Below are 26,906 nucleotides of genomic sequence, written 5' to 3' on the forward strand. Positions count from 1 at the left end.
CAGGGCGACGACGGACCAGACGTCCGGGGAGGATCTGGTGACATCCTACTGGTCCACGCTACTGAGACGGACAGGAAAGGTATGGCAGCGCCGGCCGCGGCGGCCTCTGTGCCAGAGCTCCCTGGAGGGGGCTGGTCCCGCTGAACCGAGACGTTGCTCGGCTCCACTGCCCTGCCCTGCCCTGCCCTCTCCTCTCCTCCAGCCCTGAGCGGGTCAGAACAGCAGTCCTGGTGCTGCTGGGTCACCGTAGGGAGTGCCCACATGCGGGACAGGTGACCCGCATTCAGAGCCAGACCCTCCGCTTCCCAACCCCCTCAGAGTGTGTCCTCTGGTGGCGCAGGGTAGTGAGGACCCCAGGATCATCAAGGGGGCAAGTTTCAGGTGCAGAGTCCGGCACCTGGTAGGTGCTCCACAGACGGTACCTTGAGTAGCGACACGTCCAACGATAGTGCTAAGATTACGTTGATGTGCGGGTAGCTTTTTACGCTTTTCCTTATATTTTGCCCATTATATTATTCCAGACCGCTGGATTGGGTTTCCTTTATTCCCCTCTGGGAGCTTCCTGGGGCAGAGGTTCGGTCAGGAGCATCCAGTCTTCCAGCAGCGTTCCCTGCACAGGACAGGGTTCCCCACTCTCAGCGCAGAGACACCCCTTCACGTCCTGATCCTTTGAGAGGGCTGGAAAAGCAGGGCCTGTTTTCTGTTGGGTGGACTCTGCTGGCAGAGGAGCTGTCTTTCCAAGTTGTGTTCTGGAAGGAGGAGGAAAAGGAGGGGCTGTAAGGCCGGTGCCCGTGACCTTGGTCAGGCGGGAGGGGCCTGCAGTGCACACACCCCACAGCTGGGCCCGGCCTCTCCCCACACACACACTTCCTTTTTATGTTTTTTAAATTATTAAAAAGATGATGGAACAGCAATGTTAAAGTAAGGTGTGTAGGAATTAAAACACCCCAGTCATGAAACCCTAACCCACCAATTTCATTTCTGTAAACAACCTGGTCCCTATGTTTTTACAGCAGATTTCCCAAAGTATGTTACACAGATGATTCTGGGAATTTTTAAATTATGAAAGTAGTACAAAAATAATTGTTTGCATTGCTGAAAATTTGAAAAATAGAAGAAATGGCTCCCACAAACTCACCACAGCCACGCTTTTGCCCTCCGGGTTTCTTCTGACCCGGGAAGAGTGCGGTCCTGGAGACTCTGAGTTTGAATCCTGGCCGTGCGTTCTCAGGCTGGGCCACTGCTGGGCACGTCCCTTCTCGGCCTCAGCTGACTCAGCTTTGTGAAGAGGTTCAAAGTGCCCAGTGGGTGTGAAGACTGAGTGAGTTGGCGCATAGGAAGTACTCAGGGAGTATCTGTTTACATCCCCCAGGAACAGCCCCTGCTCTGCCTTCAGTAAACCCTCCGTGCCGGACAGGTCAGAGCTCCATCCTCAGCCTGGCATGAGAAACAGCTCTCATTTTTGTCCAGTAGTGAAAGGCTGAAGTGGGAGCTGGCCCCAGTTCTCAGCCCTGAGCAGTAAACTGCTGATCTGCCAGGTGCAGCCGGCTGCGGCCAAGGCCAGAGGGAGCCCTGTAGGCAGGGCAACCCGAGGACCTTCCAGTCGGTGCCGACCGTGCCTGGGAGAGGAGGCTCTGCTGCCCGCTGGGGCTTCCACTCGGTTTTATCAATGGAAAGATTTTGAGGCTCCAATCATTTGTCCCTGGGATGGGCGGTTGAGGTAGAGGCCCTGGGCCACACAGCAAGCTCCTTGGGCAGGTGGCTGCCTGCAGACCAGAGACCACACCAGTGGCTGGGAGACCCCGTGGCTCAGGGGGTGCAGCCTTGGACCCCTTCTTCCAGTGGGCCTTGCCCTCCCCTGGACCCATCTCTGCTTCCTTGCCCCTCTTTGAACAGAAGCCCAAATTTGACAGTGAGCTAGGTGGGCTTGGGGTCCAGGAAGGAGCCTGAGCCCAGCACCGCTGGCCCCCTGCTGCAACTCCAGTCCGTGAGCTTCCCTCACGGCACCGCTCCGCCAGCCGGGTCACCCGAGCACGCCCCAGATGCAGGCTCCGGCGTTTCTTTTCCTCTCGTTGTCCAGGGGGTGAGCAGCAGGGGCGGGGACAAGAGCCAGGGCTCTGCAGGGCTGGGCTGCCCAGCCGGAGAAGCGGGGTCCTTGACGTTCCTCCACCCGATGAGTTGTGGGAGGAATGAGAGAGGACGGGGGAAAGTGGTCTGTGTCCAGAAAAGAACATTTAAATAATGTGTGTGCATGTGCTCAGCTTCACGGTGAGGACCACAGACTTTGGAGCCGAATCAGGACTCGAACCTCAGCTCCAGCACAGAATAACTCTGAAGTTCACAAGCCTGACCAGGTCATTTGTCTCCAGGAGGGACCTGCGTTTAAAACATGCCCCCTCTTTTTTCCTTAGTGTCGGAGACTGCATGGTGGGGAGGGTGTGTCATAGCCATAAATAAATGGGTCTGTTGTGAATGTGGAAAGGTTGGGAATCCCTGGCTAGAACCAGCCCCTCCAAAGGGAAGGAGAGGCGTTGGGTGGGAGCTGCCAGCCCTAATCCCACGTGACTTCCAGGCTGGGCTCCTCCCAGTGGGCCTTGCCCTCCCCTGACACCAGAGCCTGCACTCCTGAGTGTCCAGCAGCATGCCAGGCTGAGCCCCTTCGGCCTTTTCTTAGGTCTCTCACTACGTGGAAATTCCCAAGACTTTTGTTCCTGGGCCCTGCCGCCTAAAGTGTTACCTATGATTTAGCTTCAGAGTCCTGCTGATGAGTTTGAATTGTATTCTCTATGCCCATGATGATTAAGACTCTGTGAATCATCGTCTTCCGGCAAACAAGAAGCTCTCAGTGTGTAATCAGAGGTGGCATGTACTTGCAGCAGGTGTGCTGCCTGTCTGTGCCCTGCGCCAGTGGCAGGCCTCACTAATCAACTGCTCTTCCCTCCAGATCTGGTGTTGTACTGTGAGGCCTTCTTGACCACCTACAGGACCTTCATCACCCCTGAGGAGCTCATCAAGAAGCTGCAGTACAGATATCCTTGCCTGTGCCTCAGCCCTGGCGCCACACCTCTCACTGCACAGAGTCTCCTGGAGCCGGGAGAGGGGGCTTCGTGCCCACACAGCCCTCGCGCAGGGAGCTGCAGGCAGGAGTGATGGAGGTGCTCAGCCCAGCTCCGCCGTGGCCCAGCTTTGGGACCTCAGGCAAGGCTTCTCTGAGCCTCGTTCCTCGTCTGTAAAAGGGCTGAGTGACGTTATAGGAAGTGCCTGGAACACAGGGTGCTGCCGAATGGCAGTTGTGATCACTGGGTGATTCTGGGAAAGAACTAGAAAGAACTGGCCCACGCTGAGGCGGGGGGAGTGTGCGGGCCCCTGCGGAGAACCAGGTCACTGGCACCTGCAGCTTTGCGGAGCTGAGCCCCAGGGCATTAGGGGTGATGGGTACGAAGTGCGCAGGGTTTGAGGGAATCAGGACTCCAGAGAACAACCTCAGGGGCAGGCACAGCCACTCCCCCAGATGGCAGACCCAGCAGTGGACGGAAACTCCACGTCCACAGCACAGTCACCTCCTGCCCCTCGACCACATCTACCCCACGGGCTCACCCTTTCAGATACGACTCCCCACAGCAGTGGCCAAGGAAGATCCCGAGGCCTGGAGGGACACACTTCCATTGCCTCTTTCTCGGGTCCAAACCTGCCCATCCTGCCAAGGCTGAGGAGCTGGTGTTCCAGCCCAGGGTCCCTGCTCTCAGCATCCTCCTGCGTCACAGCCCGTGACTGCCATCTGCTGGACAGCCGCTGTCCCTTGGGGCAGAAGTCCTGAGTCCTCCCAGCTCTCCCACCCCCTCCCGTGTGCCCGAGCCTCCTCTGCCTCCTGCCCTCCTCTATCCCCTGGCCCCCCCCCCCTCAGGGCCCTGGTCCCTTGGAACTGGACGGCCCCCATGTGCAGAGACTTCGTTCCCTCCCGCCTCACACCTTCCGTGGCTCACCGGCCTGGGTCGGCAAATGATAGTAACTCACACTTGCTGAGAACGTCCTGGTGTCGGTTATGATGCTGAGCGATTGCATGGGTAGTCTCGCTCCGCTATACCATTTTATACACACATCACTACCATTTGTTATGTGGCGCCATGATATTATTTCCTGCTGTGTGGTTAAGGAAACTGAAGTTCAGAGAGGTTAAGTGGCCCGTCTGGCAGCTTGGAGGGAGAGTGCCCCCCAGGCCTCTCTGACTCGGCACCTCAGCATCTGCCCTGCTTGGCGCTTCAGGCATGTTAACGGACGTGTTGCAGCGTTGAGATCCTGGGCGCAGCTGGCTAGTGGGTCCTGTGTGCTGCCGGCCCTCGGCGCCGTCCCTGGTGCATGGCGTCTTCCTGAGAGCAGGCGGTATGGAGCCATAGAAGTGTCTGGAGGCTTGGTGAACACGAGGGCAGCGAGAAGTCGTGATCCTCAAGGTGGAACCCGCGGCCTCAGGGAGGAAGTAGCCAGGTGTTTGAAGGGCAGATGTGCAGGCAGCCTCTGAAGCTGTGGAAGGGTGATGGGAACTCGTGACGAGAGCAGAGGGAGACCCCTGTGGGGGGCTGTGCGCCTTCCCCAAGGACCCGGGGATTTTAGGGCAAGTGCTTTCTGACCACCTTTCTCTGCCTGAGCTCAGCGATGCAGCCTTCAGCGTTTCAGCGGTCACAGGAACCTTGGGTTGATCCCAACAGAGAGGCAAGCCTGGGAGCGCAGGGAGACGGTTCTGCAGGCAGGAGAGGGTGGTGGTTGAGAACAGTCCTCGGGGTCAGAGAGGTCTGGGCTGAACCTCACTTTGCAGCTCCGCCACCCCGCACAGGTCCTCTGCCCTCCCCATGCCCTTGTTCCCAGGGTTCGTTCAGGGAAGGGGGGCTGGAGGAGGGCAGCCCTCCCGCTCACTTCCCCGTCCCTACCTGTGAGGACGGTTGTTTCTTTAACCTGCGCCCACGTACGAGAAGTTCTCTCCTTTTGCTGACACATTCAAGAAGCGCGTCAGCAAGAACACGTTCTTCGTGCTGGTACGGGTGGTGGACGAGCTCTGGTGAGTCCTTCCGCCCGGGGGATGGTGGCCGGGGGTACCCAGCAGGCCGTGGGCATCTCGGGGTCCCCGCCGGGGCACAGGCTTCCCCGCAGAGATCTGGGCCTCCTGTCACATTTCACCTGCATCTCCTGGGCTCTGTGTCCACAGAGCCCTGCCCAAGACCCTGGACAGGGCTCACCCCTCCCTGCTTTAACATGACCCCTGGGGAGAATGGCTTGTCCCCTCAGACCCGCCCTGGCCCGGCCCAGCCCTGATTTCCTTGTGGGGGCCATCCCTCTGGCATGTGGCTTTGACCTTGGCTGCCCTCCTCATCTTTCCACGGTCCCCTGACTGAGTGGCATTTGCCATTTCCAGTCATTTAACAAACACAATGCACAAGGTCCCTTTCCTAGGTCTAGAGAGCCCTTGGTAAGGAAGCCACCCAGGCCCCGCCCTCAAGGTGTTTACCTTCTGCTGGGGGGTGGCCTTAGTGATTACGGGGTGGGGCTGTGAAATAGTGCGTGTTTATAGAATACTGTGCAGGGGCGTCCTAGGGCTGTCTGGTCTGTGGAGCCCAGACCTCCTCGTGATTCATCACCCCCGTGGGATCAGGAGCTCCCCTGGGGCAGGATTTGTCTCCATAGCCCAGGCCGCAGCATGGTCCCTGGTGCTTATCCAGTGCCAGCGACCATCTGCTGAGAGAATGGCAGTTATTTGTTACCAGTGGGACCACTCCTGGCACTCTGTAGGATGCAGACAGCCATCCCAAGACCTTCTCTGGCTCTCTTCCCACGAGAGGTTTCCCAGCTCTGCTGGTGGGTGTCTCAGGTGTCTTCAGGGGGTTCTGGACCCAGTGGCAGCAGCCCTCTTCTTATGCTTGCCCCTCACCGCATGGCCCTTGGCCCTGCAGCCTAGTGGAGTTGACGGAGGAGATCTTGAAGCTGCTGATGGAGCTGGTCTTCCGCCTGGTGTGCAGCGGGGAGCTCAGTCTGGCCCGTGTACTCCGGAAGAACATCCTGGACAAGGCGGAGCAGAGGAGGCTGCTCAGGTGTGCCGACTCCGACCAGCCCCTGGCGGCCAGGGGCGTGGCAGCCAGGTGCGCCGCCTGCCGTCGTCCCGGGCTCCTCCGGGCCCTGCCTCTGCCGAGGGCTGTACCGGCAGCCGTCGCTCCATTCCATTTCCTTCAGTGCCCCCCTCCCCACCCCCGGCCTCACCTCCCGGTCCTTCCCGGGCCCTGTGACGAGGTGCCTCAGGGACAGGCCAGGGCTTCCCCCGGGGCTGGGCCTCTTCTCCAGGGTTACGTTGTATGACTAATCACCGATTTAGTAGGAAGTGGGGCAGCAGGGTGTGTAGGGGCTTACCAGGACAGGGGACAGGAATGCCTTTCAGGCTGTGGTCAGCACTTCATTCTCTTCCCGGCGCTAACGTGGCAACTTAATTCTAGCCGCCCCCTGTGCCATCCTGACCGTTCCGAGAACCTGTGTATAGGTTCCGCCTGTGCAGAGGTTCCACTGGCCCTCTCCCGAGGCCGTGGAGGTTTGTTGATTTATCACCTCTGTGTTGGTGTCTCAGCTCCATTCACATGGCACCGTCTTTGTTCCCACTGGGCCCTGAAGTGGGGTCGGGCTGTGCGTTCTCAGGCAGCTGAGCTCACGGGCTTGCGAGTGGAGCCACCGAGCCTGCCGGGCAGAGGCAGGGAGGAAGGCAGGCCCCATGGTCCCAGGGAGACGAGTGCAGGCTGGTCCTGACCCGCCCCCGCCCCGCTGCGTGGCCTCCGTGCTGCTGTGAAGCAAGTCGTGTTCCCTCAGCTCTGAGGCCTGAAGTGCGGCCCCCACCCAGCCCCCGCCATCGCGTCCACTGACCGCTCATCTCGTGCCTCTGTCTTCCAGGCCCGGGACCTTGCATGACTTTCACAGCCATGAGATAGCCGAGCAGCTGACACTGCTAGATGCCGAGCTCTTTTATAAGATAGAGGTATGGGCACGCGTGGGGCTGGGGGAGGGCTGTGCCCGGCCCCGGTGAGCGCTGCTGCTTGTCGCCGAGTGAGAGAAGCCACCGCGTCACAGCAGAGCCAGAGGGCCCAGGCTCTATCCGGTCTACCTGCTTTTTCAGATTCCTGAGGTTTTGCTCTGGGCAAAAGAGCAGAACGAGGAGAAGAGCCCCAACTTGACCCAGTTCACGGAGCACTTCAACAACATGTCCTACTGGTAAGAAGGGGCCTCAGTGCAAAGCACTTCTGGATGGGGGCCTGTGTGCCCTTCGCAGAGAGCGCCCACGGCAAGGAGAAAGAGGTGCCCTTTCATTCCTCCCAGCTCCGTCTGGGGCCCTGTGGGCATTCGTTGTGAACCAGAGACAGGACAAGGGCAGGGACAGGACAGGGCGTCCTTGCACGTTGGAAGGGGCCACCTGGGGGGCGGGTTGAGGAGGACTCAGCCGGGATTTATTAGTATTGTCTGCCATCGCTGGCGGCAGGGGAGCAGGTGTTAAACTTGCCATCCTGCACTGGCTGTTGCCGGCCTCCCCACTGCCAGGTGGCCTCAGGACTGAGCCTCACACTGACTCTGCCTGAAAGAGAAGTAGAGCAAAAGAGTGGCTGTATTAACACTTTTATTTAGCCTTCAATTCTTAAAGCAAAGTGAAGCCCAGAAGTGCATTTATGTTGTAACATACAGCAGAACTGCTGACGCTGAAAGATGCGACTCAAGGGTGTCCACGGCCTCTCGGCCTCAGTAGAGGATGGCTGGGTGTGGCGGCCAAGCAGTCTCACACTGACCCCGGACACACACACGATCCATCCCCACCACCAGGGAAACGTCTGTTTTTTAAGTGCTCTAAGGACTGCTCTTTGGAGGAGAATTGGGTCCTCTCCCCGTTGCGCTGCTTCTCTCTGCACCACAGGAAGCACTTCACTCGTCAGCAACACGTGCTCAGCGTAGCAGCCCGGCAGAGGACGAGGTGGTTTCCAGGGCAGACAAGCCGTGCAGCCCTGATCACGGCCTCCAGCCCCGCCCCTTGCTGGGCCCGGGGGCTCCAGACACCCCCCTGGGGCCTGCCTAGGAGGAGATGCGGGTGGGGCCCCTTCAGAGCCCCAGTGCTCAAGGTGGACTCGGTGCCGGTGCCCTTTAATGGGTCAGAAGAGGGGCACGTCCTCTGGGTGACGGGCAGTGGCCCCTGTGAAAGCACAGGGGGTCGAGGCCACCGTGAGGTCCTCGTACAAGGCTGACCTTTGGCTTTGGTTGCTGCTAAGTTTCTGAGAGGTGCCCTCCCTCGTGGCCAGCAAGGTGGCCTCTTAGCCCACACGCCCACTCGTCTCTGAGCTAATCGTGAGGCCGCTCACTGAGCGTTTCCAGCCGCCGTGGTGCTCAGGCTCAGCGCTCGCCGGGAGCGCGTCCCTCCGCACAGTCAGAGGTCCCAGCCACTGGATCTCTCTGTGGCCTCTTACCTACCCCTGGGATGCCACGAGCTCCTTCAGAGCAGAGACAGGGGTACACCCGGTGCCTCGTGAGCCCGGGGTACTCCGTAGGCACGGGCTCCTGGCCAGCTGGTGCAGGTGCCCCCGTCCCATTGCCACCAGAACCAGCCAGAGGCCTGAAGAGAGACGGGTCAGCTCAACTGTCTCTTTCTCCCCTTGGTCCGTGCAGGGTCCGGTCAATCATCATGTTACAGGAAAAGGCCCAAGACAGGGAACGGCTGCTCTTGAAGTTCATCAAGATCATGAAGGTAACTGTGGGCACCCGCCCCAGAGCCTGCCACAGGAGCCCCTGCCAGCCCGCCCGCCCATCCCTGCCCCCCCCTCTCTCTGCAGCACTTACGGAAGCTGAACAACTTCAACTCCTACCTGGCCATCCTCTCGGCGCTGGACTCGGCCCCCATCCGCAGGCTGGAGTGGCAGAAGCAGACCTCAGAGGTGGGCGGCTGGGAGGGCAGCCGGGAGGGCAGTTGTGGGACGCGAGGCCCGGCTGTGGTGGGACATGCTCTGCCCCGCCCTGCCCTAGTTTCCTGTCTCTAATCTCCAGTCACTGGGCCCTGCGGGGCTTGGTGTTAGCGAGTGCCGGGGTTGTCACGCCTCGTCACGTCCTGCTGCCTGTACCGCAGAACCGTGCCTGGGTCCCAGCTTCACCTTCTGCTTCCTGCCCTCGACTCAGGCTTCTAGAGGGGCTCCTTTGGGTGCGGGCCGCACTAGGCATTGGGATGTACTCTGAACAGGCTAGACCCGTTATTAGGTGGAGCTCTTCAGGGCAGGTACTACAGGGAGAAGGATGGGGATGGGGTGCTGAGCAAGCATGTGAACGAGGAGTCTGGGCCAGCCTGGGGGTCAGGGAGGCCCCCTAAGGAGGTGTCGATCACACCATGACCCAAATAGGAGCTTCCTGGGAAGGGAGGGGAGTTCCCATCAGAGGGGACAGAGGCCAGCGTGGCCACATCACTGGGGAGAATGGCTCTGCATCACAGGGGTCTTGGGGGACCTGGCAAGGAAGTGGACCTTTATCTTTGTGTGGGTGCTGTTCCTGGGAGAGAGACAAAGCCCACAGGGCTGAGGGTCGCCTGGGCTACCTGGGGGTCGTCTCATGGGGCAACATAAAGGGACAGTTATGAGACAGTGGTGTATGGAGAAATGGGACATTCACACCAGCTGCTCCAGGAACACATAACAGGCCCTGAGGAGGCAGGGAAGGCTTCCTGGAGGAGGTGACACATCAAGGCGAGAGGCACATAACAGGCAAAGGGGCAGGACAGGCAAAAACCCCACCCACGCTGCGTGCAGGAGCAGCGAGCTCACCCGCCATCCCTGGTGGACTCTGCCTTGAGGGCGGTGAGGTGCGAAGGCAGGCTGGGGGCCGGGAGTGACATGGTCCAGTGTGTGCTTTTGAGGTTCAGGCGGGCTGCAGCGCTGAGCACAGCCAAGCAGGAGCCCAGCTTGAGGTCCAGCACACGGGGCGCTGGCTGCTCAGAGACGCGGTTCTTTGTCGGCACTGCGGCCCCATGGGCCACTTACCCACGGAAGGCCTGGCCTGCCTGCGGCTGGGGCAGGGCGGGGTCTGGCTCTGGGTTGGTGGGGGGGGGGCTCGGTGCCCCAGCGTTGGCGCCGTGCTCAGGGACTGCGCCTCCCTCCTGCCAGGGCCTGGCGGAGTACTGCACGCTGATCGACAGCTCGTCCTCCTTCCGCGCCTACCGGGCCGCCCTCTCAGAGGTGGAGCCGCCGTGCATCCCGTACCTGTGAGTACAGCCTCCCAGCTGGGTTTGCCCCTCGCGTGCTCCAGGGAAGGTACAGTGGGCCCCCCTAGAGAAGCCCTCCCTTAAAGGGTTCCAACCCAGACGTTTGTGCTTCTATTTGAACTTTAAAAATAAAACATGCGCCTTGTTAAACAATTTCAGTGAAAGCGGGGTCCAGTGAAAATGGTTCAGTCCCCCCCTCCCAGTCCTGCTCCTCCTCCTTTCTTCCCCCATCGGCCAGTGGGCTTGTTGAGGCGCACGTGTGGACAGCCGTGCAGCACCTCTCCTCCCCCGCCAGCGGCAGCGTGCTATAGTCCCGCTGTCCTCAAGCTTAGCTGCACGTCACAGCCACCGGAGGGCCCTCCAGCCACCCCAGGAACCCTGAGAGTACTTGGCGTGAGGCAGCTCAGGGAGCGTTTCCCCAAGTGTGGGCCACGGACTAAATAGGTATCTCGCCAAAAAGAATCCCATGTCACGTAAGCTTGGGAAATAACAGAAAAAACTGAAGCTAAACAGTTTTGTGCGGGACTCACCGGACCCCTTAATATGCTAGTGGACGGTGGGAATCTCCAAGAGAGACAGGAGACAGCGCTGTCCCGGGCTGAGTGTGCGGCGGCACGCCCCTGGCCTCCACGCTCCGAAGTGTAGGTCTTGCAGCCGACGGCCCTGCCGTGCTTCCTAGCCTTCCTACCCCGGCCGAGCACACCACCATTCCCCAGCCGGGCTGCTTGGGTGGGCGTGGCTGTGCCCCTCAGGCTGGGCTCTCCCTGTGCAAGAACTGCCCCCACTCGCCATGGGGCTTCGCGCCCTGTTTGATGACAGCGTGTGACCCCCACCCCGCCACTCAAGTTCAGGGTGGTGTCATTCTTTCCTGTTCATCTGTTACTTGGACCGGAGCTCTGCTGGGCTGGGACGGCTGTTGAAGAGGCTCCGTAGCAAGTGGGCCTGAGCCCGCTTTCCAGAGACCAGAACCTGAGTCAGGAATTCGCGCCTCCCCTCCCCGCAGACGCGCTTGTGGGTTTGGCAGCTGCTCGGGCTCCGGCTCGCCCATCAACCGACTACCCGCCAGGTCACCCTCCAGAGTCTAACCTGCTTCTCCGTCCTTCCAGGGGGCTCATCCTGCAGGACCTCACCTTCGTTCACCTGGGAAACCCAGACTATATTGACGGGAAGGTGAATTTTTCCAAACGGTGGCAGCAGTTCAACATCCTGGACAGCATGCGGTGCTTCCAGCAGGCGTGAGTGCTGCCGCCCTGAGGGACCGGGCGGGCGGGGTGCACTGAGCAGAGACCCACGGGGATCCAACAGCTTCCAGCGTGGCACAGGGCCTGCACCCAGAGCTGGCCGCCAGCTTGTCCTCCGCGAGCCCTGGCCCTCCTGACTGCAGCGCAGTGGGGTCCCCCTGGGACCTCGTGCAGAGGGGAGCCTGGCTGCAGGGTGCTGCTCCGGGAGCCCTCGCACAGAGCAGAGCACAGCTCTGGGGTGCAGCTCACGCTCTGAGCGCCAGCGTCACACGTGGGCACCCCTGCCCTGTGGGTCTGCTGGGGCGGCACACGTGGCACCTCCAAGGGGTCTTGGGGCTGTTTGGCCCACACTGGCTCTCACTGGCCACCTTCCTCTACCAGGCATTATGACATCCGGAGAAACGACGACATCATAAACTTCTTCAACGACTTCAGTGACCACCTGGCTGAGGAGGCGCTATGGGAACTCTCTCTGAAAATCAAACCCAGGAACATAACACGGAGGAAAACAGACCGGGAAGAGAAGACCTAGGAGCAGGTGCCGCAAGCGAGGAGAACTCGAGAGGCTCAGAGGGCCGCTCCGAGGCCGGAAGGGACTTTGGACCTGTTACGTGGCGGTGGCACGTGTCCTGGCCTCAGAGCCACCGGGCCCATCCAGGCCGCTGCTGTGCCGGGCAGGCGTCCGGAGCCGCAGCAGCTTCCTGCCCCTCCTCCGCAGGAGCAGACCCCCGGCCCGGGGGAGCCAGCGGGCGGTCTCACTGCTGATTTGTGAACTGGGGGTTGGGTTTGGTTTTGGTTTCTGCTTTCGCTCTGTCTTCCGCTCTCCCTCTCTCCCCTCCCCCCAAGCCTGGGAGCAGCGCAGGGACTTCAGCAGCAGCCCAGGAATGGTGGGAATCTTCTGAATCTCCTGAAATGACAGATGAGTAGAGGCCCAAGGACCCTCGGGGCGGGGGCTGCTCTCCCCGTGACCTTCAGTTGGGTGGGCAGAAAGTAGAGGAGACCCGGGGAAGACTCCTTTCACTTTCCATGTCCTACTTTTTAAGTGGAGGATGGTGTGAGCTTCTCACCTGGCCTAGAAGGGTACAGCAGGTGGCCTTTCAGGAGCCCTGGGGCTGGTGCTCCCGTCGCGGTACTGGCCCGCCCTTGCTGGGTCACGAGCAGCAGCTGTGGCTGTCATGTTTTCGCCCCTTCACTTCCTCTGCCCCGTCCCACCGGCCCTCCCCATCCTCTGGCACCGTGGGAGCTGGGAAGCAGCAGCTGGAAAGGAAGGACTTGACCATCCAAGAAACACACTTTATCTGAGCTGGGGCCAGTAGCTCTTGGTGAGTTAATCCAGAGAGAGGGGAGAGGGGAGGGGCATCTCTGTCGGGGGGAGGGCCGGCAGCCCCCTCCTCTGTCGCTTGCCGTGTGCCTTAAACTCCATCTCCTATCCGTCCCGCCCTGCGGGCTCCCCTCCTCCCTTGCGCTGAGCCTGGTGGGCCCAAAGGGGCTCCTCTTTGCTCATCAGACCTTCTGCCAGCCTGACCGGCTCTCAAGTGGGAAGGACAGGGTGTCCCTGCGAGGCCAGGGGCCTGGCGCAGAGGCGCCCCCTGGGGTTGGCGGCCACGGCTCACCTGCCACACGGCAGCGAGGCGCAGCGTCTTCAGGAGCAGGTGCTCTTTCCATCCTCCTCCTTCAGAACCACTCCCGCTGCTGAGGTTGACAATCTGAGGTGAGGTCTGCAGGGGCTCTCCACACCCACTGGCCTCCGTGCCAGCCAGACGTGGGCCTGCGGGCAGGCTGCCATCAGAATCCGGACGGCTGCCCCCAGGCCGCCCGCCTCCTGTTTTGTTCGTTTTACATAATTGAGAGCTCACTTCTCCTGGGTTTGGGACTCGGGCAGGTGAACACCAGGCTCAACCCGGGCTTAGCCCAGTTTAAACAAACAGAAGAAAAGAAAAGTAGAAAGCAACATCTGTTAACTGTTTAAAGAAACAGCCACGTCACTTTGAGTCCTTCATGGGTCTTTGAACAGCTTTTATCAAGAAGCTGTTTGTCCTGTGCACAGAGGGGAGGAAATCTGTGAAATGTCAGTTACGACCCCTCAGGCAGCGATCCTGCGGCAGCGGGCGGAACGCGTCACTTTATTATTTAAAAAGAGTGTGTGTATAGAGTCGCTGGTTATGAACAATATTGTGTGTGGGGTTGGGTTTTAGTTTGTTCCCGCTTTTTTAAGTCCTCTCATTTCAGTCTTTCCCTCCTTCCCACCTTCCTCCTGGCCTGGCCCTGCTCTGCTGCTGCCACTGTGTGCAGCCGCTGTGTGCTCAGGGCCCACGGGCTGTGTGGACTGCGGTTCCCTGGGGCCTCCCTCCATAGGCGGGCAACTGCCGACGCCACGCTTCGGGCTCAGCGTCCCAGCCGCGAGCTGGACGGGGCTCGGGGGCTTCACCGTCCCTCAATTCAGAACAGACCCTGCACCCACACCTCCCCTCCTTGCTGGGAGCCCTGGCTCTGAGCCGAGGCACTGGGCAGGCAGTGCAGGTGGACAAGGGGCCAGCGTGGCCAGGTGACCCTGCATGAGGACAGCAGGTGCAATGTGTGTTTTAACTTATTGGCTGACAGGCTTCCCCACCTTGACCTCATTGAGACATTCTGGCTCTGGGAGTTGCCAGCCTGGCTGTGGTTTGTCTGTCTCAGGGGCCAGATCAGGTGTACGAATCAGTCTTTACGACAAAGACACCCTCGGGAGGATTCGTTCCCTGCAGAGGCAGTTCTCACCTGCAGGTGTGGGTGGATCAGGGCAAGGGCAGGCACGCGCCAGGGCTGAATTAAACCCCGATTCTGAGCAGCGCCTCCCTCCCACGGCCCCGCGCCTCCCCAGTGTTACATTGTAATATATCCCCGACTAACCTGGCTGATGGTGGCATCTTCCTGCAGACATTTCAAACCTGTAACTTTTATATGAAAGGAAAATAAACACAGATGAAAGCTGTGGCCACCTGTGTACCACATGCCACGTGTGTCAAAGTGACAACTGAGCTGTCTCCTTTCTGTGACCTCCTCGTGGGCTGGGCGCCTGGCAGGTGCAGGGGGTGTTGGGGGGGGTGTCTTTTGTCCCCATCTCTGTGGTCCCTTCTCTGTTCCCCAGTTTCTCCATCTGGAAGTGGGGGTAATGACAGCTCTACCTTATACAGTCTGTGAAGGCTCAGCAGGTTATACCTGGAACAGTATCTGGTGAGCTGTCACCACTATTGTTACTTAGCATATATTGAGTACCAAGCACTTTGCAGGCAGCTTTACCTCGCTGAATCCTCTTAATTTAAAAATCATACAAGTGAAATACTACAACTATAATAAGTACTACAAAGAAGAGGTACTTAACATTAAAGAAATTAAGTTGGATTTGAAATCCACTCACAAACATCAGGTCCAGACGGGCTTAACAGGTAATTTATGCTAAACAAACAGGTAGCTTCAGTCTTAAGCGAATGCCCCTGAGAAAAGAAGAAGGGAAACACTTCTCAACTTGTTTTATGAGTGGAATACAACCTTGACACCAAATCCAGACAAGGACAAGAAAGAAAATTATAGGCAAAATTAATTACTGATGCAAAAATTATAATCTTAGCAACCCCAAACCAGTGATGATAACGTAAAAATCAAGACTCCCCATTGGGCACATCCTCACATGCAAAGATGGAGTGATGATAGTACTTGATTCCTTTTCTTAGACCCTTATTTGGGCATTCCCATCTGGTACACCTTTCCTTCCTGGGGAACTGAGAACAGGTGTGCCACCTCCATGTGCACTTTCTCCACCATGGCATACTTAGATTCCAGGTGTTGAGATGGCAGAGCCCTAACTGGAGGGAACCCAGTCAGGGACTACTACCACTGTTCCACACTGAGCTTTACACGAATGAAAAATGAATTTGGGCTTACTAATAAGCTGCTGAGATTTCAGGGCTTGTAAGTTTTCACAACGTGGCCTAGCCTCTCCTGAATAAACTACATTAACAGATTAAAGGAAGAACACCATATAATCACCTCAGTAGTCAGAAAGACCACTGTTAAAAAATTAAAACACCCATTCATAATTTTAATTTAAAAAATAACTAACAGTCTTAGGTAAGTAGAAATCAAAAACTTCCTTAATCTAATAAATGTTACTTTCTAAAATCCTATGCAAACGTTATATTTAATGGTGAAATATTTAAAGAAGTTCCTTTAAAATAGAACAAGGTCAGGATCCCACTGTCACTTTGTCTTTCATTGTTGTACTGGAGATACTAGCCAATGCAACAAGAAAAGAAAATTAAGAGATTAATAAGAAAATCACAGTAGTTGACAACGAACTACTAGAAAACATAATTCTTAAAATATCCAGTTTATACTAACATCACAATTCTTAAGGTACTAGGAATAAACCCAATAAGAGCTGTATAAGACCTTATAGGAAAAAGGGTAATCTAGCAAGAGAATATAACATTTGTAAATATTTACGCACCCAAATAGGAGTAACCTAAATATACGAAGCAAATAGTAACAGACTTAAAGGGAGAATAAACAGCAATACAGTAATAGTAGGGAACTTTAGTACCCCACTTACATCAATGGATAGATCATCCAGACAGAAAATCAATAAGCAAACATTGGCCTTAAACACATTAGACCAGATGGACTTAAAGATACATACAGAGCATTCCATCCAAAAGCAACAGAATACATTCTTCTAAGAGCACATGGAACATGCCCCAGCATAAGTAACATGTTAGGCCACAGGTCGCTGTAAATGTACAAAGATTGAAATCGTATCAAGCATCTTTGCCAGTCACAATGGTATGAAACTAGAAATTACAAGAAAATGGGAAGATCCAAAAATAGATGGAGATTAAACAATATACTACTGAGCAACTAATAGGTCAAAGAAGAAAATAAAAAATACATTAAGACAAATGAAAATGGAAATACAACATATCAAAACTTACGGGATGCAGCAAGAGCAGTTCTAAAAGGGAAATTCATAATAATAAACACCTAAGTCAAGAAATAAAAAGCTCAAATAAACACTCTAACTTTAAATTTCAAGGAACTAGAACAAATGAAACCCAAAGTTAGTAGAAGGAAGGAAATAAAAGATTAGAGTGGAAATAAAATACAGACTAAAAAGACAATAGAAAAGATCAAGGAAAGAGCTGGTTCTTTGAAAAGATAAACAAAATGGACAAACCTTTAGCTAAGCTCACCAAGAAAAAAAGAGAGTACTCAAAATCAGAAATGAAAGAGGAGCTATTACAACTGATACCACAGAACTACAGAGGCTCCTAAGAGACTTCTGTGAACAATTATATGTCAACAAATTTGACAACCTAGAAGACACAGATAAAAACCTAGAAGACACAGATAAATACCTAGACACATACAACCTACCAACACTGAATCATGAAAAAAATCTGAACAGACCGATTACTAGTAAGGAGATTGAATCAGTAATCAAAAACCTCTCAACAAACAAAAGTCTGGGACCAGATGGCCTCACTGGTGAATTCTACCAAACATTCAAAGAAGAAGTAATATCAGTTCTTCTCAAACTCTTCCAAAAACTAGAAGAGGAGGGAACACTTCCAAACTCATTTTTTTTTTTTTAAAACAAGGCCAGCATTATCCTTTCACCAAAAACACATGAGAATGCCACAAGAAAAGAAAACTACAGGCCAGTATCCCTGAGGAACATAGATGCAAAAATCCTCAACAAAAAATATTAGCAAACAAAATTCAACAATACACTAAAAGGATCATACAGCATTAGCAAGTTGGATCTACTCCAGAGATGCAAGGATGGGTCAACATCTGCAAATCAATGTGATACACCACATTAACAAAATGAAGGATAAATACCAAAAGACCATCTCAATAGATATTGTAAAAGCATTTGATAAAATTCAACATCATTTATGATAAAAATCTCACAACAAAATGGGTATAGAGGGAACATACCTCAACATAATAAAAGTCATATATGACAAGCCCACAGCTAACATCATAGTGGTGAAAAGCTGAAAGCTTTTCCTTAAAGATCAGAACAAGACAGACACTGGAATGAATGAATGAATGAATGAATGAATTCCCTGGCAGTCCAGTAGTTAGGACTCAGTGCTTTCACTGCTGTGGCAGGGGTTTAATCCTTGGTCAGGGAACTAAGATCCCGCAAGCCGCACAGCGCAGCCAAAGAAAAACAGATCAGGACAAGACAAGGATGCCCACTGTCACAACATTTATTCAACATAAGTATTAGAAATCCTAGACAGAGCAGTTAGGCAAGAAAAAGAAAAGGCATTCAAATTGAAAAGGAAGATATAAAACTATTTGTAGATGACATATTATATATAGACAACACTTGACTCCATCAAAAACTGTTAGAACTAATAAACAAATTCAGTAAAGTTGCAGAATGCAAAATCAATGTACAAAAATGTTATGTATCTATACACTGATAGTGAATTATAAGAAATTAAGGGACTTCCCTGGTGGAGCAGTGGTTAAGAATCCGCCTGCCAATGCAGGGGACATGGGTTCGATCCCTGGTCCCGGAAGATCCCACATGCTGTGGAGCAACTAAGCCTGTGCAACACAACTACTCTAGAGCCCCCGAGCCACAACTACTGAGCCCGTGTGCCACAACCACTGAAGCCCACGTGCCTAGAGCCTGTGCTCTGCAACAAGAGAAGCCACTGCAATGAGAAGCCCACGCACTGCAACAAAGAGTAGCCCCCGCTCGCCACAGCTAGAGAAAGCCCACGCGTAGCAACAAAGACCCAACGCAGCCAAAAATTTATGAATTTTAAAAAAAAGAAAACCATCTCATTTATAATATACAATTTACAATTGCATCAAAAAGAAGAGAATGCCTAGGAATAAATTTAACCAAGGAGGTGAATGACCTGTACACTAAAAATTTTAAGACATTAGTGAGAGAACTTGAAGAAGACAAATAAATGGAAAGATATTCTGTGCTCATGGATTGGAAAAACTAATGTTAAAATGTCCATACTGCCCAAAGCAATCTACAGATTCAATGCAATTCCTATCAAAATTCCAATGGCATTTTACACAGAAATAGGAGAAACAATCCTAAGATTTGTGTGGAACCACAAAAGACCTTGAATAGCCAAAGCAATCTTGAGAGAGAAGAACAAAGCTGGAGCCATCATGCTCCCTGGTATCAAACTATATTACAAAGCTACAGTAATCAAAACAGTATGGTATTGGCATAAAAACAGACACATAGATCAACGGAACAGAAGAGAGACCCCAGAAGTAGATCAACACATATATCATCAATTTATGGCAAAGGAGCCAAGAATACACAATGAGGAAAGGACAGTCTCTTCAATAAATGGTGTTGGGAAAACCACTATCTTACACCATACCCAAAAAATTAACTCAAAATGGATTAAAGACTTGAATGTAAGACCTGAAACCATAAAACTCCCAAAAGAAAACACAGGCAGAAAGCTCTTTGACATCAGTCTTGACAACGATTTTTTAGATTTGAAGCCAAAAGCAAAGGCAACAAAAGCAAAACAATACAAGTTGGGACTACAACAAAGTAAAGTTTCTGCACACAAAAGAAACCATCAACAAAATGAATTGACAACCTATCAAATGGGAGAAAATATCTGCAAATCATATACCTAATAAGGAGTTGAAATCCAAAATACATGAAAAAACTCATACAACTCAATAGCAAAAAAAAAAATACTTTTCGAAAATGGGCAGGAGATCTGAACATTTTTCTAATGAAGACATACAGATGGCCAACAGATACATGAAAAGATGCTTAACATCACTCATCATCAGGGAAATGCAAATCAAAACCACAATGAGATATCACCCCACACCTGTTAGAATGGCTATCATCAAAATGAAAAATAACAAGTATTGATGAGGAGGTGGAAAAGGAATCCTTGTGCACTGTTGGTGGGAATGTAAATTGGTGCAGCTACTATGGAAAACAGTATGGAGATTCCTGAAAAAATTAAAAATAGAACTACTGTATGAACCATTGATTCTACTTCTAGGTATTTATCTGAAGGAAACAAAAACACAAACTTAAAAAGCTATATGTAAGTGGTGCTGGGAAAACTGGACGCTACGTGTAAAAGAATGAAATTAGAACACTCCCTAACACCATACACAAAAATAAACTCAGAATGGATTAAAGACCTAAATGTAAGCCCAGACACTATAAAAGTCTTATAGGAAAACATAGGCAGAACACTCTTTGACAAAAATCACAGCAACATCTTTTTTGACCCATCTCCTAGAGTAATGAAAATGTAAACAAATGGGACCTAGTTAAACTTAAAAGCTTTTGCACAGCAAAGGAAACCATAAACAAGACGAAAAGACAACCCTCAGAATGGGAGAAAATATTTGCAAACAAAGCAACTGACAAAGGGTTAATCTCCAAAATATACAGCAGCTCATACAGCTCAATATCAACAAAACAACCAACCAAATCAAAAAATGGGCAGAAGACCTAAATAGACATTTCCCCAAAGAAGACATACAGATTGCCAACAAACATATGAAAAGATGCTCAACATCACTAATTATTAGAGACATGCAAATCAAACCTACAATGAGGTATCACCTTGCACCAGTCAGAATGGCCATCATCAAAAAATCTACCAACAGTAAATACCAGAGAAAAGGGAACCCTCATACACTGCTGGTGGGAATGTAAATTGATACAGCCACTATGGAAAACAGTCTGGAGGTTCCTTAAAAAACTAAAAATAGAACTACCATATGACCCAGCAATCCCACTACTGGGCATATACCCAGAGAAAACCATAATTCAAAAAGAGTCATGTACCACAATGTTCATTGCAGCACTATTTACAATAGCCAGGACATGGAAGCAACCTAAATGTTCACTGACAGAGGAATGGATAAAGAAGATGTGGTACATATATACAATGGAATATTACTCAGCCATAAAAAGGAATGAAATTGGGTCATTTGTAGAGACGTGGATGGACCTAGAGAGTGTCATACAGAGCGAAGTAAGTCAGAAAGAGAAAAGCAAATATCGTATAATAACACATATATGTGGAATCTAGAAAAATGGTATAGATGATCTTATTTGCAAAGCAGAAGTAGAGACACAGACGTCGAGAACAAATGTATGGATACCAAGGGGGAAAGGGGTGGGGTGGGAGGAATTGGGAGACTGGGATTGACACATATACATTACTGATACTACGCATGAAATAGACAACTGATGGGGACATACTGTATAGCACAGGGAGCTCTACCTAAGGCACTGCGGTGACCTAAATGGGAGGGAAGTCCAAAAGGGACGGGATATCTCTATGTGATGGCTGATTCATTTTTTTGTGCGGTGGAGGCTAACACAACATTGTAAAGCAACCATACTGCAATAAAAATTAATTTTAAAAATTTTTAAATTTTAAAAAGCTATATGTGGGTGTAGGAGGGGTTATGAAAGCAGATACATTTTTATCTTTCTATAACAACAAACAAAAAAGGCTATATGCACCCCAATGTTCATGGCAGCATTATTTACTATAGCTAAGCCATGAAAGCAACCCAAGAGTCCACCAATGGATGAATGGATAAAGATGTGGCATATATATACACAAGAGAACATTATTCAGCCAGAAAAAAATGAAATTTTGCCATTTGCAACAGCAAAGATGATCCTGAGGGCATTATGCTACGTGAAATAAGCCAAAGAAAGACAAATACCATATGGTCTCACTTATATGTGGAATCTGGAGAAAAAAAAAAAAAAATACGACCCAGTTCACAGGTATAGAGAACAGACTGGTGGTTGCCTGAGGTAGGAGAGGTGGGCGAAATGGGTGAAGGGGGTCAAAAGGTATAGATTCTCAGTTATACAATAAGTCATGGGGGTGTCATGTACAGCTCAGTCACTATGGTTAGTAATACTGCATTGCATATTTGAAAGTTGCTTGTAGGGTAGATATTAAAAGCTGTCATCACAAGAAAAAAATTTTTGTAACTATGTGATGATGGATGTTAACTTGGTTTATTGTGGTGATCAATTTGCAATATATATAAACATCAATCGTTACATCTTACACCTGAAACTAATACTATATGTCAGTTATGCCTCAATAAAATTATGTATTTTTTTAAATGAAAAAATAAGGTTTCATTTAAAAATAATAAAGACCTTAATAGTTGAGAGATACACATATTCATGGGTAGGAAGATTAAGTTTCTTAAAGATGTCAGTTATCCCCCATATTAATGTATATATTTCAAAGCTGTTCCAAAGAAAGTCCCAACAGGATTTTACATGGTTCTTGACAAGTTTATTCTAAAAACGTTTAAGAAGGAATTTTCCACTTCTGGGAATGGCACACTAGGTAATTCAGACCAGCCATCCTGCTAGGAAAGCTATACCAAGTATTTTTAAATCCCTGCCTGAATTCATCAGAGAGAGGGCAGGTGAAGGAAGAATTACTGGGCCAAGATTCAGGAGGAGACAGAAATCCGGGGAGGAAGCCTGACATTTGGGGTCACATTCCTGCCAATTCCAGAAGAGGTGTCTGAGAAGCTCGGCAGCACTTCTGAGAAGAAGGAGGTTTAAAAAAAAAAAAGTCCAGAATTCATATTTTGAGACCCCAAAGGAGATACCTTCCAGCTGTGTGACTACGAGTACACCAGCGCTCACAGCCCTGTACCAAACCAGCTTCAGTCTGGATTCCTAGCACCCAGGCGCCTGCCAGGAGCCAATGCAAAGCCTCACTGGAGGAGGCTGACATCATCCTAGGCCTCAATATGTTTAATTTTTCATATACAACAAAAAATAACCAGGAACACAAGGGGACAAAGAAGCATGAACAGAAGAAGACCAGAAACAATGGACAGAATCAGACCTGCAGGGGCTGGGATTCTGGAGCTACCAGATGTAGCTGTGAAAGCACAACACACACTCTGTCTAGGTGTAAGAGAGGACTGAGAATTTCAGCAAGTAATTGGAAAATAGAGGGAAAACGGAAATTCTAGAACCCAAAAATGCATTAACTGATATAAGGAACTCAGTGAATGTGTTTAACAAAATTGGGAATTCCCTGGTGGTCCAGTGGTAAAGACTCCGCCTTGCAATGCAAGGGACGCGGGTTTGATCCCTGGCCGGGGAACTAAGATCCCACGTGCCGCGGGGCAACTAAGCCCACACGCCACAACTACTGAGCTCGCGCACCTCAACTAGAGCCCACGTGCCGCAAACTCTAGAGCCCACACGGCCCGGAGCCTGCACGCCACAGCCAGAGAGGGAAAACACGTGCGCCACAACTAGGGAGACGCCCGTGCTCCACAATGAAGAGCCTGTGTGCCAACGAAGATCCCACATGCCTCAACTAAGACCCGATGCAGCCAAAAATAAATAAAATAAATAAATAATACATCTTTAAAAAAACAGAATTAGTGAACTGGAGATAGATTAGGAGCTAGGGGTGGAATGAAGCCTGAAGAGAGAAAAGTATGGACAAAACACAAGGCAGGAAGAGATGGGATGAGACGCCTAACCGGAGTAGCAAAAGAAAAGGAAAAAACAAAGTAGAAGCAACGTTCACAGCGGTGTTATTCACAATAGCCATAAAGTGGAAATAATCCAGATGTCAACCAACCGGTCAAAGGATGAACAAAACATATTTCCATACAATGGAACACCAGTTAGCACTGAAAAGGAATGAACTGACACACAACATGGATGAACCTCAAAAACATGGGTATGAAGGATGCCAGATGCAAAAGACGGTATATTTCCTGCTTCTGTTTAAATGAAATGTACAGAGAAAGCAAATCTAGAGACGGAGAGCAGACCGGTGGTTGCCTGCGAGTGGAAACAGACTGCAGGTGGCATGAGGGATCTTTTGGGGTGATGGAATTGTTTAAAAACTGGTTCATGGCGATAGTTACACAACTTTGTAAATGTACTAAATTTAACGTTATACTCAGAATGATATGTAGATCACACCTCAGTAAAGCTGTTTATAAAGAAGTTTCCAAAACTGATCGTGCCGGTTATCAGTTTGTCATTCCTCATGTCCGCGTCTCCCGTTTATCTGCTGCTCTGCAGGGAGCATTTCCCGTGTGCAGGGAGCGCAGGGTTTTGTCCCTGGAGGGGTCCTGCAGCAGGTGCCGGCTCCAGGCGTGGAGACCGCTTTTTTCTTCTCACTCTGACCGCAGGGCTACTAGAGGCACGTGTTGGGAGGAATCCAGTGCATTCTGCCCCAGCCACGCCCTCTACCCACACCTTGCTGTCTTCTCGGCAAGCCTGCAGCCCAGCCTGACCTGCTCATCCTCTCACTGTGGCCCCCAGGCCTTGTGCCACCCTGTACGCATGCCCACCTGCCAGCCCCGGCTCACCCAGCTCTGAACCAGCTGTGGCCTGGGTGACCCAGTGCGTTTCTCAGCACGCCCAGTGGACTGACCACACCTTCTGCAACGAGCTCCGAATCCCAGCATGGGGACTTGGGCCCTCCTGGGATCTGCTTTCCTCGGGTATTCACCTTCACCCTTGGGTAACTTGAGCACTCCCTCTACACCCTCATAGTCGCTCTTCTCTCACAGTTAATAATTATATTAATCTTTCTCTGTTCAAATTACTCCATAGTTTATGCCTTCTGATTGGTCCTTGACTGAAAAACATCAAGCCCTAAATTCAAGAAGCCTTATGAATCCCAAGCAGGATAATGAAAAAGAAATACAGTGGTCCCTCAGTAGCCCCACAGGGGATTGGTTCCAAGACCCGCTTTGGATACCAAAATCCACCGAAGTTCAGGTCCCAGAGTCAGCCCTCTGTTACCCACGGAGTCAGCACCAGAGTCAACCTCAAATCTTAAACAGTATGTGACCCCGCAGCTGGTTGGGCCCACAGATAGGGAGGGCTGACTGTACACATCTAAGCACAGCGTGGTTAACCTTCGGAAAGACAAAGACAAAAAGAACATCTTTAAGCGGACAGAGAAGGAAAAAAAAAAGGACACAGGGCTTCCCTGGTGGCGCAGTGGTTGAGAGTCTGCCTGCTAATGCAGGGGACACGGGCTCGAGCCCTGGTCTGGGAGGATCCCACGTGCCGCGGAGCAGCTGGGCCCGTGAGCCACAATTACTGAGCCTGTGCGTCTGGAGCCTGTGCTCCGCAACAAGAGAGGCCACGACAGTGAGAGGCCTGCGCACCGCGATGAGGAGTGGCCCCCGCTTGCCGCAACTAGAGAAAGCCCTCGCACAGAAACGAAGACCCAACACAGCCAAAAATAAAATAAATAAATAAATAAAAAATTTAAAAAAAAAAAAGTTAATGAGTATTTCTTATTAAAAAAAAAAAAAAAAAAAAAAGGACACATTACCTTCAAAGGTAACAGTGAATGAGACTCCCCAGTAGAAGCACGTGGGGAGAGAAGTCGATGGAATATCTTCAGTACTGAAAGAAAATCACCAGCCACACTTCTATACTCACTCTAAATCTCTTTCAAGAATGAAGGTAAAAATAACGATATTGTCAGATGAACAGAAACAGAATTCATCACCAGCAGACCTACACCAAGACAAGACTGAACAGTGTTTTCAGGCCAAAGGGAAATAATCCCAAATGGAAAGTCAGACATGCAGGAGAGAAGGAAAAAGCCACAAAAAACAGTCAACATGTGGGTAAACCTAAATGAGCATGAACTGTATAAATAATAATCGTGTCCCATGGAGGCTTAAAATATGGAGAATTAAAATACCAACCAACAGTGTGTGATTCAGGAAGAAGACACACGGAGTTAGAGTATTCTCGAATTAGTTCTTGAATTGTCTAGAAAGGAGAAAAAGTACTAGGCTTTCAGAAGTCAAGAACGCAAGCGTGTAGTCTCTAGGGCACCACTATAGAGTGAAAGAATGCATAACTGCCAAGCCAATAGAGAAAAGATATAAGGTACACTCATCAAAAAGATTTAACAATTTCTAAAAATGTATGCATCTAACTACATAGCCTCAAAATATCTAAAGCAAAGGCCGACATGGAGAAATGGACAAATCCGAGATGCTAATGGGAAGTTTTAACACACCCCTCTGAGGAACACTGTAAGAAATGACTAATCTTACGCAGCACTTCCAAAAAGAAAATGAGAATCCCTTCCCAACTCTTGTAATGAGACCAACATAACCCTGCTACCAAAACCATAAACAAAAATGAAAATTACAGATCAATTTCACTTATGAACACAGATGCCAAAAACCCTAAACAAAATATCCACAATCTTCGATACAGAAAAAGGATAATACATCATGATCAAGATGGGTTTGTTCCACGAATGAAGTTACTTTAACATTTGAAAATCGACATTAAGTCACCATATTAACAGAATTAGATAATTTTCTCAGTGGATATGTGAAAGTAATTTAACAAAATTCAATATCCATGCATGATTTTTAAAAACTCTTAGCAGGGCTTCCCTGGTGGCACAGTGGTTAAGAATCTGCCTGCCAATGCAGGGGACACAGGTTCGAGCCCTGGTCCAGGAAGATCCCACATGCCACGGAGCAACTAAGCCCGTGGGCCACAGCTACTGAGCCTGTGCTCTAGAGCTCGCGTGCCACAACTACTGAAGCCCACGCACCTAGAGCCCGTGCTCCGCAACAAGAGAAGCCACCACGATGAGAAGCCTGCGCACCACAACGAAGAGCAGCCCCCGCTCACCACAACCAGATAAAGTCCGCGCACGGCAGCAAAGATCCAACACAGCCAAAAATAAAAATAAATAAATTTATTAAAAAAAAACTCTTAGCGAAATAGAAGAATACTTCCTTAATCTGAAAAAGGATGTCTATCTTTTACAAAAAAAACAGAATGTTGAAGCCTTCCTTTTGAAACAAGGAAAAAGATAAGGCTGCCCACTGTCAGTACTGCGATCCAGCATTGTACTTGGGGGGCCCCAGCCAGTGCAGGAAGGAAAACACACGAAAGAGTAAGGGCTGGGAAGGAAGGTAAGAAGCCCATTATATATAGACGGTAATACTGTGTAAAGAGAAAATTCAACAGAATCACCAGAGAAGTTACCAGAATAAGTGAATTTAGAAAGTGTGCTGGGTTCAAAGTCAATCATCTAGAATCAATTGCATTTTTGTACACTAGCAAGTAACAAAAAAATATAAAAGTGATCATATTTATAATAGCATCAAAAAATCAAATACCTAGGGATACTAACAAAATGTGCAAACTTTCTGCACACACAAAAAAATCAAGGGAACTGTTTAAACGACCTACTAAACAAATAAGGAGATTCACCATGTTTGTTGGAGAACAGCACTGTTAAGACGTCTGTTGTCCCCAAATTAATCTATAGATTTAAAGCAGAGTCAAAATCCCAGTTTTTTAGGAGGTGAAAATTGAC

The 26,906-nt window shown here is 50.8% G+C and overlaps 1 protein-coding gene and 2 long non-coding RNA genes across 16 annotated transcripts in view; 1 reads left to right on the forward strand and 2 right to left on the reverse strand.

Annotated features, from left to right (window-relative positions):
• RAPGEF1 (Rap guanine nucleotide exchange factor 1) overlaps positions 1-14,500 on the forward strand; it is a 139,295-nt gene extending 124,795 nt beyond the window's left edge. For all 14 annotated transcript variants that reach the window (XM_082468104.1, XM_082468102.1, XM_082468108.1 and 11 more), the window contains 11 exons: positions 4-79; positions 2,945-3,029; positions 4,958-5,050; positions 5,940-6,125; positions 6,919-7,003; positions 7,142-7,236; positions 8,671-8,749; positions 8,835-8,936; positions 10,149-10,246; positions 11,353-11,481; positions 11,869-14,500. In XM_082468104.1, the coding sequence (XP_082324230.1) occupies positions 4-79; positions 2,945-3,029; positions 4,958-5,050; positions 5,940-6,125; positions 6,919-7,003; positions 7,142-7,236; positions 8,671-8,749; positions 8,835-8,936; positions 10,149-10,246; positions 11,353-11,481; positions 11,869-12,019 (1,179 nt within the window). In that variant the 3' untranslated portion in view covers positions 12,020-14,500. The remainder of the gene's footprint in view (positions 1-3; positions 80-2,944; positions 3,030-4,957; positions 5,051-5,939; positions 6,126-6,918; positions 7,004-7,141; positions 7,237-8,670; positions 8,750-8,834; positions 8,937-10,148; positions 10,247-11,352; positions 11,482-11,868) is intronic.
• LOC309663778 lies at positions 4,032-5,015 on the reverse strand. The gene is made up of 3 exons (XR_014265449.1): positions 4,923-5,015; positions 4,629-4,735; positions 4,032-4,518 (listed from the first exon to the last, which is right to left on the reverse strand). It is a non-coding gene; the product is annotated as an uncharacterized lncRNA (long non-coding RNA).
• On the reverse strand, positions 7,620-8,954 carry LOC309663780. The gene is made up of 3 exons (XR_014265453.1): positions 8,868-8,954; positions 8,367-8,617; positions 7,620-8,200 (listed from the first exon to the last, which is right to left on the reverse strand). It is a non-coding gene; the product is annotated as an uncharacterized lncRNA (long non-coding RNA).
• Positions 14,501-26,906: the final 12,406 nt, after the last annotated feature.

The sequence above is a fragment of the Balaenoptera physalus genome (assembly GCF_965194825.1).
Source record: "Balaenoptera physalus genome assembly, chromosome: 7".
NCBI classification, from domain to species: Eukaryota; Metazoa; Chordata; class Mammalia; order Artiodactyla; family Balaenopteridae; genus Balaenoptera; species Balaenoptera physalus.